At 45.3% G+C, this 15841-nt stretch overlaps 1 protein-coding gene across 1 annotated transcript in view; it reads right to left on the bottom strand.

The window, feature by feature from the left end:
- The window catches only part of TMEM165 (transmembrane protein 165), a 31500-nt gene extending 16042 nt beyond the window's left edge, over positions 1-15458 (bottom strand). The window contains exons 1-2 of the mRNA XM_047719332.1: positions 15038-15458; positions 1300-1525 (exon numbers count right to left, since the gene is read on the bottom strand). Coding sequence (XP_047575288.1) covers positions 1300-1525; positions 15038-15244 — 433 coding nt within the window. The 5' untranslated portion in view covers positions 15245-15458. The remainder of the gene's footprint in view (positions 1-1299; positions 1526-15037) is intronic.
- Positions 15459-15841: the final 383 nt, after the last annotated feature.

Genomic DNA, 15841 nt, shown 5'->3' with positions numbered 1-15841 from the left:
TCAATTGAGAGGACCATATGGTTCTTGTCTCTTCTCTATGTCTTCTGTCACACTGATTGATTTGTGAACATTGAACGACCCTTGCATCCCAGAGATGAATCCCACCTGGTCATGATGGATAATCCTTTTAATGTACTGTTGGATCCTATTAGCTAGGATCTTGTTGAGAATTTTGGCATCCACATTCATCAGGGATACGGGTCTCAAATTCACTGGTTTTGGGATCAAGGTAATGCTGGCCTTATAGAAAGAGACTGGAAGTTTTCCTTCTGTTTCTATTTTTTGAAACAGCTTCAGGAGAACAGGTATTATTCCTTCTTTGAATGTTTGGTAGAATTCCCCCAGGGAATCCAACAGGCCCTGGACGCTTGTTTCTTGGGAGGTTTTTGATCACTGCTTTGATCTCGTAACTGGTTATTGGTCTATTCAGGTTGTCAATTTCTTCCTGTTTCAGTCTTGACAGTTTCCAGGTTTCCAGGAATGCATCACCTTCTTCCAGGTTGCTTAATTTATTGTGATATAGCTGTGATAATAATTTCTGATAACTGTATTTATTTCCTTTGTGTTAGTTGTGATCTTCCCCTTTCGTTCATAATTTTATTAATTTGGGTCCTTTCTCTTTTCTTTTGGATAAGTCTGGCCAGTGGTTTGCCAATCTTATTAATTCTTTCAAAGAACCAGCTTCTAGTTTCATTAACGTGTTCTACTGTATTTCTGATTTCTAATTCATTGATCTCTCCTCTAATCTTAATAATTTCCCTTCTCATGTGTGGGTTAGGTTTAATTTGTTGTTGATTCTCCAGATCTTTAAGGTGTAAAGACAGTGTGTGTATTCAGGACCTTCCTATTGTTTTGAGTGAGGCTTGGATGGCTATGTATTTCTTCCTTAGGACCACCTTTGCCGTACACAGTAGGTTTTGGATCTATGTATCTTTGTTCTCATTGGTTTCCATAAATTGATTAAGTTCTTCTTTGATTTCCTGATGGGCCCAAATATTCTTGAGCAGGATGGTCTTTAGCTTCCAAGTGTCTGAATTTCTTCCAAACTTTGAAATTTTAATTTTAAAAGTACAACATGGTTTTTAGTATGTCTGAATTTCTTCCAAACTTTGAAATTTTAATTTTAAAAGTACAACATGGTTTTTAGTAATGTACATAACTGACACTATTTTCTGTTTACTTAATTCTGGAACTGTGTCAACCCAAGTGCACCTGACTAGCTAGTCAATGACTCAATGCCCCACACCACGCTTTCTCCTTAATTCAATAAAGTCATGAGGAGGAAAAAAGCACACTTACCTGATAAGCACGTCATTAGGCCCAAGGCCAGCATAGCCCCAGCCAACACCGTCAGCCGATTATAGCGCATTGCCATGATGGCTGCTATAAAAAATGTCTTATCACCCAGTTCAGATACAATGATAACTGATATGGCAGCAACAAATGCATGGATAAATCCCAAATTCGTCTGGGTAGCTGGATCTTCTTTATTGCCATGAACCGGGGCAGCTGGTGTAAATCCTTTCTGAAATAAAAAAGATACATACAGCTGTATCAGCTATTTTTTTTGAAAAAATAGTTACTTAAAATTCTTTTATTTTTGGATGTGAATTGAAGTTTTTCTGTCACTGTCATTAACTAAGGACTCTGAAAGCCATTTGTAATGACCAAAACTTCTGATAGATGCTACAATGCAGATCCAAGTATAATTCTGCAAAATAATTTTGTTAAGGAGACCAGCTATAGCCAACTGTTAAAATTACTCTATTTCCCAAACATTTGAGATTAGTTCTTAGCTATATCTCATTCAGATTTTTATTTGTAACTTGAATGGAAGAGTCAGATATGTTTACCAAACATTCAAGTAAAAGAAAGCAGAGAGAAGTTGCTTTAACATTTTACAGGATAAAAAAGGATCTAGAAAGTTCTCAACAGGCTGGAGCAAGAAATGGCTCTAGCTGTGATTTAATATAGCTGAACATAAAAATACATAAAGAACTTATAAAATACCAAAAAAACCCCAATAATCTGATTAAAACGGGCAGAGATCCCGAACAGATATTTTTCCAAAGACATCCAGATGGCCAACATCCACATGGAATGACGCCCCACATTCCTCATCATCAGGGAAATGCAAATCACAACCACAATGAGGTTCCACCTCACAACTGTCAGAATGGCTAGAATCAAAAAGATAAGATACACATGTTGGTGAGGATGTGGAGAAAAGGAACCCTCGTGCACCTGGTGGGAATGTAAACTGATGCAGCCACTGTGGAAAACAGTGCGGGGGCTCTTCAAAAACTTAAAAATAGAACGACTCTACGATCCGGTACAGGGTATTTACCCAAAGCAAACAAAAACGCTAAATTGAAAAGATCTATGCACTTCTATGTTTACTGCAGCATTATTTAAAATAGCCGGACAGGGAAAGAACCTAAGTGTTCACCAACAGAAGAAGATACGGTATATTCTCTCTCTCTCTCTCTCTCTCTCTCTCACACTCTCACACACACACACACGCACGCACACAATGAATATTACTCAGCCATTAAAAAAATGAGTCTTGGGGCGCCTGCATGGCTCAATCCGTTAAGCATTTGCCTTGGCCTCCTCACGCCATGATCCTGGGGTCCTGGGATCGGGGCCCTGAGTCGGGCTCCCTGCTCAGTGGAAGTCTGCTTCTCCCTCTCCCATTCTCCCTGCTTGTGTGCTCTCTCTCTAATAAATACATAAAGTCTTTCAAAAAAAAAAAATGAGATCTTGCCATTGCAACAACATGGATGGACCTAGAGGGTATTATGCTAAGTGAAATCAGAGAAAGACAATAACATCTGGTTTCACTTACACATAGAATCTAAAAAACAAAACAAAAAAGCAAGCAAAACACAGGAACAGACTCATAATTACAGAGAACTGATGGCTGCCAGAGGGGTGGGGGTGGGAGGACGGGCAAAACGGGGGAAGGGGAGTGGGGATACAGGCCTGCAGCTATGAGTGAGTGCATCATGGGAAAGAAGGGGACAGCCCAGGGAATACGGTCAATGGTGCCATGGTTTCCTTGTCTGGTGACAGACAGTAGGCACACCTGTGAGGTAGCAAACATACAGAGCTGTCACATCACCATGCTGTGCACCTGAAACTCACGTAATGCTGCGTGTCAACTACACTTCAATAAAAAAAATTAAAACTGTTAAAAAGATGTACACATATAGAGCTGGATATATGATAGTGCTATGCCAGTGTCTAAACAATCCTAGGAGGTGTCCTGTGGTCTAATAAAAATGACAAACCTGGGGCGCCTGGGTGGCTCAGTGGGTTAAGCCTCTGCCTTAGGCTCAGGTCATGACCTCAGGGTCCTGGGATCGAGCCCCGCATCGGGCTCTCTGCTCAGCAAGGAGCCTGCTTCCCCCTCTCTTTCTGCCTTTCTCTCTGCCTGCTTGTGATCTCTCTCTCTCTCTCTCTGTTAAATGAATAAATAAAATACTAAAAACAACAACAACAAAACGACAAACCTAAATCTTGGTTGGCATTAAGGTCATTTTAAGCTGAAATGTGACCATGCTCCAAGAAGCAAGAAGTACCTGACATACTTTTTAACAGCTAGTGACAAGTCCATTATTCTGTGCTGCCCAGCTCTCACCCAAAGTCCTGCACAGTTCTGGGGCGCCACCGTGGAGAAGGCCCCGCCCCCTGAAGATCATCCCAGAAAGCAGAGGCTCTCAAGCTACAGGGTGGCAGGCTGTTGCGAGGCCACGACCAGCCTGTGTCAGCTAAGAATGTTTTTCATAGGGGCGCCTGGGTGGCTCAGTCATTAAGCATCTGCCTTCAGCTCAGGTCATGATCCCGGGATCAAGTCCCGCATTGGGCTCCCTGGTCCTCAGGAAGCCTGTTCTTCCCCTCCCTCTCCCCCTGCTCGTGTTCCCTCTCTCGCTATGTCTCTCTCTCTCTGTGTCCAAAAAATAAAATCCTTAAAAGAAACAATTTTTTTTTACATTTTTAAGGGGTTGCAAAAAATAAAAAGAGGGACAGAAGGGAGAGGGATGGAAGAAGGAAGGGAAAATTATGCAACAGAGACCTTAAAAACCTAAAATATTACCTGGCCCATCAAAAAAAAGTTTCCAACTTAGGCTCTAAAACAATCAAAGAAGGGACAAGGAGAAACCAGGTGCCTATGTTCCCACGGCCGCAAAAAGTCTGCAGGTCTGTACCTACACTGCGGGGTCCCACGAGGTAGAACTAGAAAGTCACAGGTGCTAGCTTTAGGGGGCAGATTTTAGCTTACCCCAGAGAAAAGAGTTCTCCCCCAAGACAGCCAGGTGAAGCCATACTGGATGGCGAGAGAAGGCAGCCAGTCTCCTCCTCTGTGTCAGAGTTCCAGTCTCCTCCTCTGTGTCAGAGTTTCAGAGAAGAAGACGTCCCCTCACGGGACATGCACTGTGTCGGAGGTCTGCCACCGGGACCATTTTGTCTCTCAGGGGTCTTAATGCAATGTCCAGAGATGCTGTCACAACTGAGGGTGAACTCCTGGCATCTGGCAGGCAAAAGCCACAGGTGCTGCCATGCACAGGACGGCCCCAACCTCCACTGTGAAGAATTACCAAACCCAGCACATCTCTAGTTCCAAGGCTAGGAAACTGTGGACTGGACAAATCGCTTCTGCATGTCTCCTCCAAGCCTAACAGCCAACCTTTAATTAACTTTTAAAGCTCATGAATCTCTAGAAACCTAAGAGATGAAAAAGAGAAAGAAACTCCAGAAACACATATGATATTTGACAGGGTAAAAAACAAGTATTTTGATTTACACAGGTTCTAGTCAGAGATGTCAGAGGTTAAGAATAAAATTCTAAATTCTTAGTGCGCACAGCTTTCCTCAACTCACGACAGGAACGTGAGTCCCAATTCCACAGTAAAAATCAGCAAAATTTCAGCATTTATCAGACGAGACCTCTGAGCTAAAAACTGGGGCAATTTAATGTTTTCGAAAATATCTGATGTTAGGACTAAATCAAAAGGACAGCCTTGGAAGCCAGCTCTTTATTAAGCAAGTACCATTTTAAGAAATTCTTCTTTCTTGGGCACCTGGGTGGCTCAGTTGGTTGAGTGACTGCCTTCAGCTTGGGTCATGATCCCTGAATCCAGGGATGGAGCCCCACATCAGGCTCTTCTCAGCAGGGAGTCTCCTTCTCCCTCTGACCTTCCCTCCCCTCCTGCTCTCTCTCAAATAAACAAAATCTTTAAAAAAAGAATAGGAAAGAAAAGAAATTCTTGCTTTCTCTCCATGACCATTTTAGTTCCATCTATGCTGATGGTCCTTTAAAGATGAGCTTCCTTTCTCTTCAAATACCCTCGATCATTAAGCATCATTAAAAAAAAAGAAGCATTTCAACTCGGCTCTCATTAATGCAACCATTTTCCTCCTGTATGAAGGAATTTCACTGTAAAGTATTTAGGATCTGAAATCCAAGAAAACGTTTAGGAATAAATATACACCATTTATGATCAATTAGCTCTAAGCTCAAAACCAGAAAATGTTTACTTTTAAAAACACAGGGATCAAAACTGCATATTATATTCTCCTGACCTTATAATTCCCAACCATAAAGCCCTGGCTTTATTACTCAGCCTGTTTCTCTGTGAAATGACGACAAAATAAAACTTGCCTTGCAAGGACAACAAAACAAAAAAACCACATATTCTTAAAAACTTGCTATATACACAACACAAGAAAATCAACCTGCAGCTTTTATCATATATTAGGCTAGTCTTGGATATCCAAAAAGATAGTGTTAAACCACCAACCACTGTGATAAGAATTGAAAACCGAAGCATCAGGGTATTACGGAGGTCGATTTTTTAAAACTTAAAGTGCTAATAACAGGGTCAGAAAATGATCACTGGTTGTCAAAGGTCTAACTGCTTACAGTGTGCAGGGAGCGTCTCCTTTTTCTAATCCACCTTCAGGATAACTTGCAGCGGTTTAATGCGTGGCTCTGGTATCAGACTGCCCGGGTCCACAGCCAAGGCCTTACCACTTACTGTAGGACCTTGGGCCCGGAAGCTTACCTCCCCATGACTCAAGCTCTAGGGCTGCTGTGAAAATTAAATGAGCTCCCACACAGAAAGCTTTAGGATGACGCCTAGCCACACAGCAAGCACTCAGGGACACACAACAACCACAACGTACCACAATGACCAGTTTCATCCCTGTAAAACGAAGTTGGTTCGTTAAGTTGGTCACTAACGACGAGCCTCATGCTCCCTATGGAAGGATGGGCCAGAGCAGCAGCGTCCAGCAGAAAATAATGTAAGCCACAGAATTTACATTTTCTGGTAGCCACGTTTTAAAAATGTAAAAACAGATAAAGTTATTTTTAATAATATTTTACTTAACCCGACATAGCCAAAACACTACTCTGGGAACACGGCATTCCTTTATTTCCACACGGGCGTCTACCTACTCAGCACGCCCAGCTCACGCACGCCCCCATTTAGCCAAGCCACAGTTTTCCAGTGCGGAAGGATGGCCACATGGCTCGGGCTACCGTTCTGGGCAGCACAACACAAGAATCTGTTAAGCTTCTCATAACCACCAGCCTTCAGTCACACAGTCCTACCGCCCTTCCTACCTCCTTTTTCTGATTCGCCTTGGTTCCTCAAGATCCAACTTACAGAGAAGCTGTAAGCAAGGCCTAGCCCGACGCCTCCCACCCCTAACCACCTGCGATCCTCAAGAGAAAGTGAATGCATTCCGTAGGCACAGCAGGTACACTTCTGAAGTGAAGTTTATGACAGGAGCCCTAGGGGAGTTCATCTCTCTGTACTAGAAGCATGTGCAAATGTAATGTCATCTGTAGTAACAGAAGACAAAGTAACTAAATGGCCATCAACAGGGAACTGGTTAAACAAATGGTCGCTCTGTGTATCAGAATGTTTTCTAAAATAGAAGAAAAGTAAAAATTAGAATGTTTTATTTATACCAATAAAGAAAAATCAGGAAGATATTTTTAAATTGGAAAAAAGCAGCTATTATGCGTATAGTCATTGTATGTGTGTGTGTGGAGGGGTGCGGAGGGAGGGCGGTATACAGTTTGGTTTCGCTGTTAATGCATGCCAGGTCTCAGTGATCAGTTAACAGTGGGTGTTTACAGGAAAGAAACCAGGATGACCACAACAGGAGTCCGCAAACTTTTTCTTAAAGGGCCAAATGTTTAATCTCACAGGCCACAAAGTTTGTGGTAACTATGCAACCCCAGATGTTGGAGCTGGAGAACAGCCAAAGAGAAGACTTTAATGAACGGGCATGGCTCTGCTCCAGTAAAAAACTTTCTTTACAGGGCACCTGGGTGGCTCAGTGGGTTAAGCCTCTGCCCTTGGCTCAGGTCATGATCTCAGGGTCCTGGGATCGAGCCCCAAATCGGGCTCTCTCCTCAGTGGGGAGCCTGCTTCCCTCTCTCTCTCTGCCTGCCTCTCTGCCTACTTGTGATCTCTCTGTCAAATAAATAAAAAAAATAAAATCTTAAAAAAAAAAACAAACCTAGGAGCCAGTGGTAAAATGCAGTCTGCTGACTCCTCAAACTAGAATACAAGAGGAGGAGGGAGACACATACTGTTTCACTCTATGTTCTTTGTACTTGCGGGGTTTTTTGGGTTTTTTGGTGTTTTCCATACACATGACTGCAGACACCTGTTGTGTACCACTTCAAAAATCTCTCGACCCAATCTCTCGCTCTGCTTATGGAGAACCAATTCTTCAAAGGCTATTCATGGGTTTCAGGCAGGTTCAACCAGAAATTAGGGGCTCTGCACTCCTTCACTGCCCGGCAGTCTGGAGGAGCTACACCTGTGGGGCAACCACTGACCCACGTGGGAAGTGGGCTCTCATTTTGTCAGCCTCCCTGAAGCCTCAGCAGGATTCGGGACCAGCCACTCCAACTTCAAAATGCACCGGGGCACATGCCCTTACCTCACTGCCAGGAATGACAACTGGAAAGATTACAGGCATGTTCTGAGAACAGGGAGTAAACCCATCAGATGCATGGCTGGGGTAAGACGAGAAAGATAATAAACTGAGCCCAGACTGAAACTCCTGTTTGTTCTGACCAGCAAGAAGCCCTTAAAAGTCTGAGTAGAGGGGCGCCTGGGTGGCTCAGTGGGTTAAGCCGCTGCCTTCGGCTCAGGTCATGATCTCAGGGTCCTGGGATCGAGCCCCGCATCGGGCTCTCTGCTCAGCAGGGAGCCTGCTTCCTCCTCTCTCTCTGCCTGCCTCTCTGCCTACTTGTGATCTCTCTCTGTCAAAAAAAAAAAAAAAAAAAAAAAAAGTCTGAGTAGAAGCCACAAATGCGATCAAGGCACTGTGGCTAATAGATCAGGGCAGAAAGCAGAGAAGGCTGGCAGCCACTGGACCAGTGAATGAGGAGATCAGCCGCGTAAGACCAATGTTGAAGACACTTCAGAGAAAGGACAATTCTGTACATGATGGAAAGGGAAAACATCAAAAGAACTTTAAAAAGTGGTGGCGGTGTGGTCGGAAGTGGGGAATGGATCAAAGATGATGGTAAGGTTTTCTGCTGGGTGTACTGGGAGGAATATTTATATTCCTACAAAGTGTGTGGGCAAGTGGGAAAAAAAATAAGGTTTAGTTTCAGATACGTTCACTGGGAGGCAGTAAAACACATTTCAAATGAAGGCTTCCAAGAGGCCACCAGAACTGGGACACCTGAGCTGAGTCCAGCCCAGTCTCGAGGTGTGCGTCTGCTTGCTGGCAGCCTACGCTGATTACCTAGAGCTCTGCGAGTAGATGGGATTTCCAAGGGAAAGGGAGATAGATTAAGTTGAAAAAATGAGCCTTAGAGAAAGTCTTTACCTGGGGGAGGGGGCAGAGGGGGGGGGGAAACAGCAACAACAGTACAACTGTCATAAACAATCAGAGGGCCAGGCAGGAGAGCACCACAGATGGTCAAGTTAGGGGCAGGCACCATTCGCTCAGCTACTAACTAGATGCAGTATTTTAATATATGCCGTTTAACCAGCTTCTCAAAAAAAAAACCTGAGCACTGTTATCTCAACATAACGTAAGAGGAGAGACTGAAACTTACTAAAACTCAAGGACATCCGGCCAAGATGGGGTAAAGGCTCTTAAAGAGGAGGGTGAACAGTGTGAAATGAGAGCTGAAAAGGACCCCAGGATGTAGAAAGGAGGTAGGTTTAGGTACACTTCAAAACCGAATTTCAATGAAAAGACAAGGACTGAAGCCAAATAAGGAAGACTAGAGTGAGGCAAAAGAGCAGTTAATTCCCTAATCCCCAGTGAGAAATATGGTCGAGGGGCGCCTGGGTGGCTCAGTGGGTTAAGCATGTGCCTTTGGTTCAGGTCATGATCCCACCTGAGCCGCCTCAGGCTCCCTGCTCAGTGGGGAGCCTGCTTCTCCCTCTGCCTGCCGCTCTCCCTCTCTCTCTGACAAATAATTAAATAAAACCTTTCCAAAAAATCTGATTTATAAAACTGAAGAATATAAACAAACACAGTCAAGTAGTTAAGTTATTGGTCTTTTTCTCCCCTTCTCCAAAAAGGAGAAGCCTGTGGGCTGGTGTCAGCGGACAGAAAGGAGCCAATGAAAGGGAAAGAATAAAGACTCTGAGGAGGGCAAGTAGCAGAGGTCAGAAGGGAACAGGCACAGGGACACGGAGAAGAGGCGCGGAAAGGATGGCAGTCTGGCCCCACACACGGAGAAAGGCAGGAAGTGGAGATGCTCCAGGCGGCTCACAGGCAGCGACTGTAACTCTGGGATCCCACTATCCAGTTACAGTGTTAGACGGGTCAGTGGTGAAACACCAGTGTCTGCCTTTGTTCAGATACCACCATTTCAGTATTTCAGTTTGGGGGTCAGATGCAAATGATTTACATCTTGAGATGTAGAAAAAAAAAAATTGCTGAATAAAACTCATACTCAATTAAAATTAATTCCAAACTGAAAAATGGAGCAGGGGTCGGGGGGGGGCTAAGTTCTCCCTTTAGAAAGTATTCCTTCTCTTGATCTTCAAGAGAAGAATGAAAATGCTGACAAGGCAAACAATAGCTCCTACTTGAGTCCTAGAGTTCAGATGTGCACACCGCGGCAGTGACTGAACGAAAGCGGCCTGGGAACCCCAGGGGCACCCCCACACGGCTGCCCATGCCTGTGAAACAAGGACCGGTCTCCCTGCAAGAAGACAGCAAGAAAGCCGATCGACAAAGGTCATCATATAAGAGGTGAAATCTGGAGATAAAGGGGTCTAGAGGAAAATGTTTAGAACTGGCTGAGAACGGTCTCCTCACTGTTACTTTACCATATCAAGTCAGAAATGCCTTTCCCACAAGATGGAAAATGTGCACAAAAATACATGTGCAACTTAAATAAGACACCATGGAAAAACCTGGTTTTAAAAGACCGTACGGGTGACTGGGTGGCGCAGTCAGTGAAGCATCAAGACTCTTGATTTCAGCTCAGGTGGTAACCGCAGGGTCCTGAGATGTAGCCCTGTATCCTGTGACCTGGGCTCCAGCTTCAGCAGGGAGTCGGCTTGAGATGCTCCCTCTCCCTCTGCCTCTTCCCCTGCTCGTATATGCTCTCTCCCTAAATAAAAAGTTTTCAATAAATAAGCAAATAAAAAATAAGAGATTGTATTTAAAGATAAAATTGTATTTTATTATAAATTTCACTAGAATGTCTTTTTATCTGTGAATGGTTAGGTCTGTTGTTTTTTATTTTTTTTGTTACTTGTTAATTCATATTAGAATACTATGTATTTAATAGATTTTTGTAAATGCATTTTAATGAGTTAAACTTTATTTTTGTTAGTTTTGTAATGTATTTATAAATTGAGATTTGAAATGTATTAAATGTATTTAGCTTCACTGATTTTTTTAAATTGCTTTGACAGTAGAATACCACCAAACAAATTCTGTAACATAATGATCACTTCATTCTGACAGAGCAATCATGAGTAAGACAAGAGTCACCTGACAGCCTCTATCTTTGCTATAAAGAGGCTAGAACTGAGCGGTTGGGGTTGGGCAGGATGGAGCATGAGTGCAATCGCATGAAAATGGAAAAATGTTTATAAAATTATCGCACAGGTAGTGATCCGAAAGGGCACGTGCGCCCGAATGTTTATAGCAGCAATGTCCACAATAGCCAAACTACGGAAAGAACCTAGATGTCCATCAACAGATGAATGGATAAGAAGATGTGGTATATATACACAGTGGAATACTATGCAGCCATCAAAAGAAATGAAATCTTGCCATTTGCAATGACATGGATGGAACTAGCGGGTATTATACTGAGCGAATTAAGTCAATCAGAGAAAGACAAACATCATATGATCTCTCTGATATGAGGAATTTGAGAGGCAACGTGGGGAGTTGTGGGGGGTAGGGAAGGAAATAATGAAACAAGATGGGATCGGGAGGGAGACAAACCATAAGATACTTTTAATCTCACAAAACAAACAGGGTTGCTGGGGGGTGGGGGGGTGGGGAGAGGGTGTCTGGGTTATGAACATTGGGAGGGTATGTGCTTTGAAGTGTGTAAGCCTGATGATTCACATACCTGTACCCCTGGGGCAAATAATACATTATATGTCAATACAAAAATTAAATAAATAAAACAATAAAATATTGCACAGAAGGCCTTCTCACCGTTCAAAGATAATAAATTTTAAAAATGCCAAGAAACAGTAAAGCAGAAATACAGTAACAAGAATTTGCACTGGGTGAGGTCATAGGCTTTTGTGGCTTTATCAACTGTGCTATGCAACCAGAGCGGTTCTGTGGACATCCAGAATACGCAGCTAATTGTAAACTGCTTTACAAAATCTGTCTGATCTCCCTCAACTAAATGGACCTAAGGCTTCTTGGATTACATGCTCTGCCCAGGGAAAGAAAAAGAAAAAAAACAAAACAAAACCAAAAAAAACTAAGTAAATCACTAGAAGCATAAACTGCATAAATGAAAGGATCCAAGTGACCAACAACTACTCTTCCCATGGGTTTGTAAACTGGGGTTTATTTGTAACTGTCAGTAGAGAGTGAAGCCCCAACTTTTTTAGCTGCTTATAGGGGGGGAAAAAAAAAACAATGTCGAAAGCCCTGTCAGTTCAGTTATCTTGCTTCAAAGTATCCTGAGGTATAACATTTTCATAATACATCCTACATGTGAATGTCTACCAGTGAAGGAGAGATTCTCCCCCCTCCATTTTCAGAAGTCCACTCTCACACAGCGGCATGAAAAAAAGTAAATTTAAATAACCTACCCTTTTAAAAGCTACTGGATGTAGCTGCAAAGCAAACTGGTTGAAACTTCCAGATACCCAGCAACAATCAGCCCTTGCTTATATACTTATTAAATTGAACTCTGACCATATCTTACTTATAACAGGACAAAAAAACCAAAGGATCCTTAAATTACATAGTTTAGAAAACATGTTTTAAAAACATGTTTAACTAAAACATGTTTTAGTTTAGAAAGAAAAATCTCTTCCAAAATGCTGTAGCACCCTAGAGAAAAAAAACCTGAGCCTTATCAAAACCTTAGATGAAAACATGACTAAAACAAGATAATCAGATTCTACCACAATATAGAACAATTTAGAATAAGTTCCTATCTTTGGGCACCTGGGTGGCTCAGCCGGTTAAGCATCTCCCTTCTGCTCAGGTCATGATCCCTGGCATGAGCCCAGAGTAGGGCTCCTTGCCCAGCGGGGAGCCTGCCACTCCCTCTGCTTGTGCTCTCTGACACATAAATAAATAAAATCTTAAAAAAAAAATAATAAATTCCTATCTTAAAAGAACCACCAAGAACACAGCTGGTCCTTGAACAATGCGGGATTAGAGGTGCTGAGCCACCCCCCAACACACAGTGGAAAATCTGCATATAACTTTGGGCCCCCCCAAAACTTAACTCCTAACAGCCTACTGCTGACAGAAAGGCTTATCGATAACGTACATTGATCTCAATTAGCATATATTTTGTATGTTACATGCATTTTACACTGTGTTCTTGTAATAAAGTAAGCTAGAGAAAAAAAAATGTTACAATCGTAAGGAAGAGAAAATACATTTACAATACTGTATTGAAAAAAAACCCACGTATTAGTGGACCCATACACTTCAAACCTATTGTTCAAGGGTCCACTGTGTGTCAAAATATTTAAGACAAAATCATATTATATTGTGCCTGTCCCTTTCCTTCCCATCTCCAGTTTTAAAGACAAGGATCCTTAAGTCCACGTAAATACAGTCATGGCACACTGCTGTCTTTATTTTACAAGGCTAGACTTCTCCTTGCTGCCTAAAAAGGTATTATTAATAGCCACACCTACCACTATTTATATCTCAAAAATCACTATGTGACTAAAACTATGATGAAAGGCCTGGAATGTTACATTCAAAATCTCTCTCACTCACAAAGTTACTTAACCAAAAGTAGTCTAGTTTGAAAATAATGAGTTAATGACAGATAATGAGCTTAAATGGCACAAACCTAAAGGATAAACACTAAGAATACATTTGATGAATCAGCATTTTAAGTTCCATTTCATAAGTGGAAATGGCTAGCCGGGTCAGCTGAGCCGAGGAGTGACAGGCAAGAGAGAAATCACTTTTTTTTTTTTTAAAGAATTTATTTATTTATTGGACAGACAAGTAGGCAGAGAGACAGGCAGAGAGAGAGGAGGAAGCAGGCTCCCCACCAAGGAAAGAGCCGGATGTGGGGCTCGATCCCAGGACCCTGGGATCAGGACCTGAGCCGAAGGCAGAGGCTTTAACCCTCTGAGCCACCCAGGCACCCCGAGAAATCACTTTTAACCAGAAGTTTTAGGGACGTCTTCAACGAGTAGGTATCTGCTGGTTCTGGAGAGGTGGGGACGGTTCTGACAGCCCACCCCAAGCTCAGGAGGCCTTTTTAGGGAGGCTCCCTGCTGGGAAGACGGGCCACAGAGAGTACATGGCACATGTCCAGGCTGAGTGGTTTGAGTACTGCCTATGAGCAAGGGAGTGGTGTCCAAAAAGCCTGGAGGCTGACTGGGGCCAAATCAGGAAGAAATCTCAACATCTGGCAGAAGAGGATGGACTGAAGTTAGTATGCGGGGGCAACTCACTGAGGGTTTCTGAGCAGTAGGAGAGAACTCCATTTCAGAAAGATGCGTTAGGCGGTGTCTGGCTAAATGCAGCCTGCCTGGGCGGAAGGGGAGAGGCGGAACTGCAAACCTCCCCCACGAGAAGAGATCCCAGAGGCCTCAATTCAGGAGTCCTAACTGGAAATGGGGAGAAAGCTTTCTGGCTACAGGGAAGGCATTTAAAAATGCCGCCGAGGGTCTGCTTACAAGCGACTCAGTGATTCTAGTAACGTAAATTAAGACGTTAATAAGACCAAAGGACCGGGTTCTGGTATGCTCAGAAATTTAGTTTTGCCATCCCACACCGCCGCAGGACTCTGACTGGTTATTCCTCTGCATTCCCGAGGGCTACTTGCTGCAAGCCAGAGCACGTTTTTTAAAAAGTGAGAGTCACGCTTCATAATCCACATACACTGGGCAAAACACACAGGTCGTGCAAAGCTGAATCCGGGGAAGCGGTCTGGGACGAGCGGTTTCAACACCGAAACGTCCGAGGCTGTCATCCTCAGGGAACACGAAAAGCTTCCCACCGTCCTCGGTTAAAAACTTCCTACCCGGGACGGGTATCTAACGCTCTTGAGGACACGGCGGGTCATCCAGAAGCCCATCCCTCGGCAGCAGCATCCCGGCGCCCCCGGGCGGGAAGCTTCCCGCGGACGCCGGGCTGGGCGCTCCCTTCCCCTCCCCCATAAAGAGCCGGGCAAGGCCCGGCCCGACCCGGGAACAAGCGCCCTCCACCGTCTCCACCCGCAAGGAGCGGCGGCGGGCTCCCCTCCCCCTCGCCGGCCGCCGGGGCCGAGCACGGCGCTGCCCGCGGCCGCGAGCCTGGTACCCAGCGCACCGGCTCCGCAGCCGGCCCGGCCCGTCCTGCTCACCTCGGCCCGGGCTGGCTCGGGGCCCTGCACGGCCGCGGACTGCGGCTTCAGCTGCTGGGCAGGCGCCGGCAGTTCCTTGTTCCGGTGGCTAAGGTCTTCGTCGGGGACGGAGCGGACGCCGGTCGGGGCCCACGGCAGCGCGAAGAGCAGGAGCAGAAGCAGCTGGGGCGCCGATGCGCGGCCACTCCCCCGGGCCGCCGCCGCCATCCCGCCGGCCCAGACGGCCACGCTCGGGCGCCGCAGGAGGAAGTGCCGGCGACGGGAAACGTCGACCCCAAGCCGCCCCCGCCGTGCGTCCCTCACGCCTCGCCGCCGCCGCCGCTCAGTGAGAAACCGACACCATGCGGGAAGTGGCCAGGACGCGCGAGAAGCTTAGAGCAGGCCGGCGTCCGCAGCGACCGCCTCGGTCCTCCCCCTCTCCCGCGGCGGCCACAGGACTCGGCCAACTGTCTCGCTGCGGCCCAGCCCAATTCCTCGGGGCCCCGCCCCTGCCCGTGACAGCCTCCCATTGGCCCGGCGTCCTCCTCGGCGTCGTGACGTAGGCGGGCAGGTTGAGGTGCGGCTCGCGCCCTCCTCCCATTGGACCCAGCGCTCCTGGGAGGTGCCGGGCCGCGTGACGTTCCTCTCCTCGCATCCCTCTCGCGCTCCACGCGTATCCTTCCTCCCAGGTGTCTGCCCGGCGACCCGGGACCGCCCGGCCGGTTGCTTCTGCTCCCGCCCGAGTTTTCTGCCCTAATATCCGGGCCGGCCCACGCTTCCCTTAGCCTGTCCTAGGTGTTGAATTAGTTGGAGCGCTGTGGTTAC

Source organism: Lutra lutra, chromosome 2, assembly GCF_902655055.1.
Source record: "Lutra lutra chromosome 2, mLutLut1.2, whole genome shotgun sequence".
In the NCBI taxonomy this organism is placed as follows: Eukaryota; Metazoa; Chordata; class Mammalia; order Carnivora; family Mustelidae; genus Lutra; species Lutra lutra.
The sequence above is the reverse complement of the archived record's forward strand: the minus strand, read 5'-3'. Positions and strand labels throughout refer to the sequence as shown.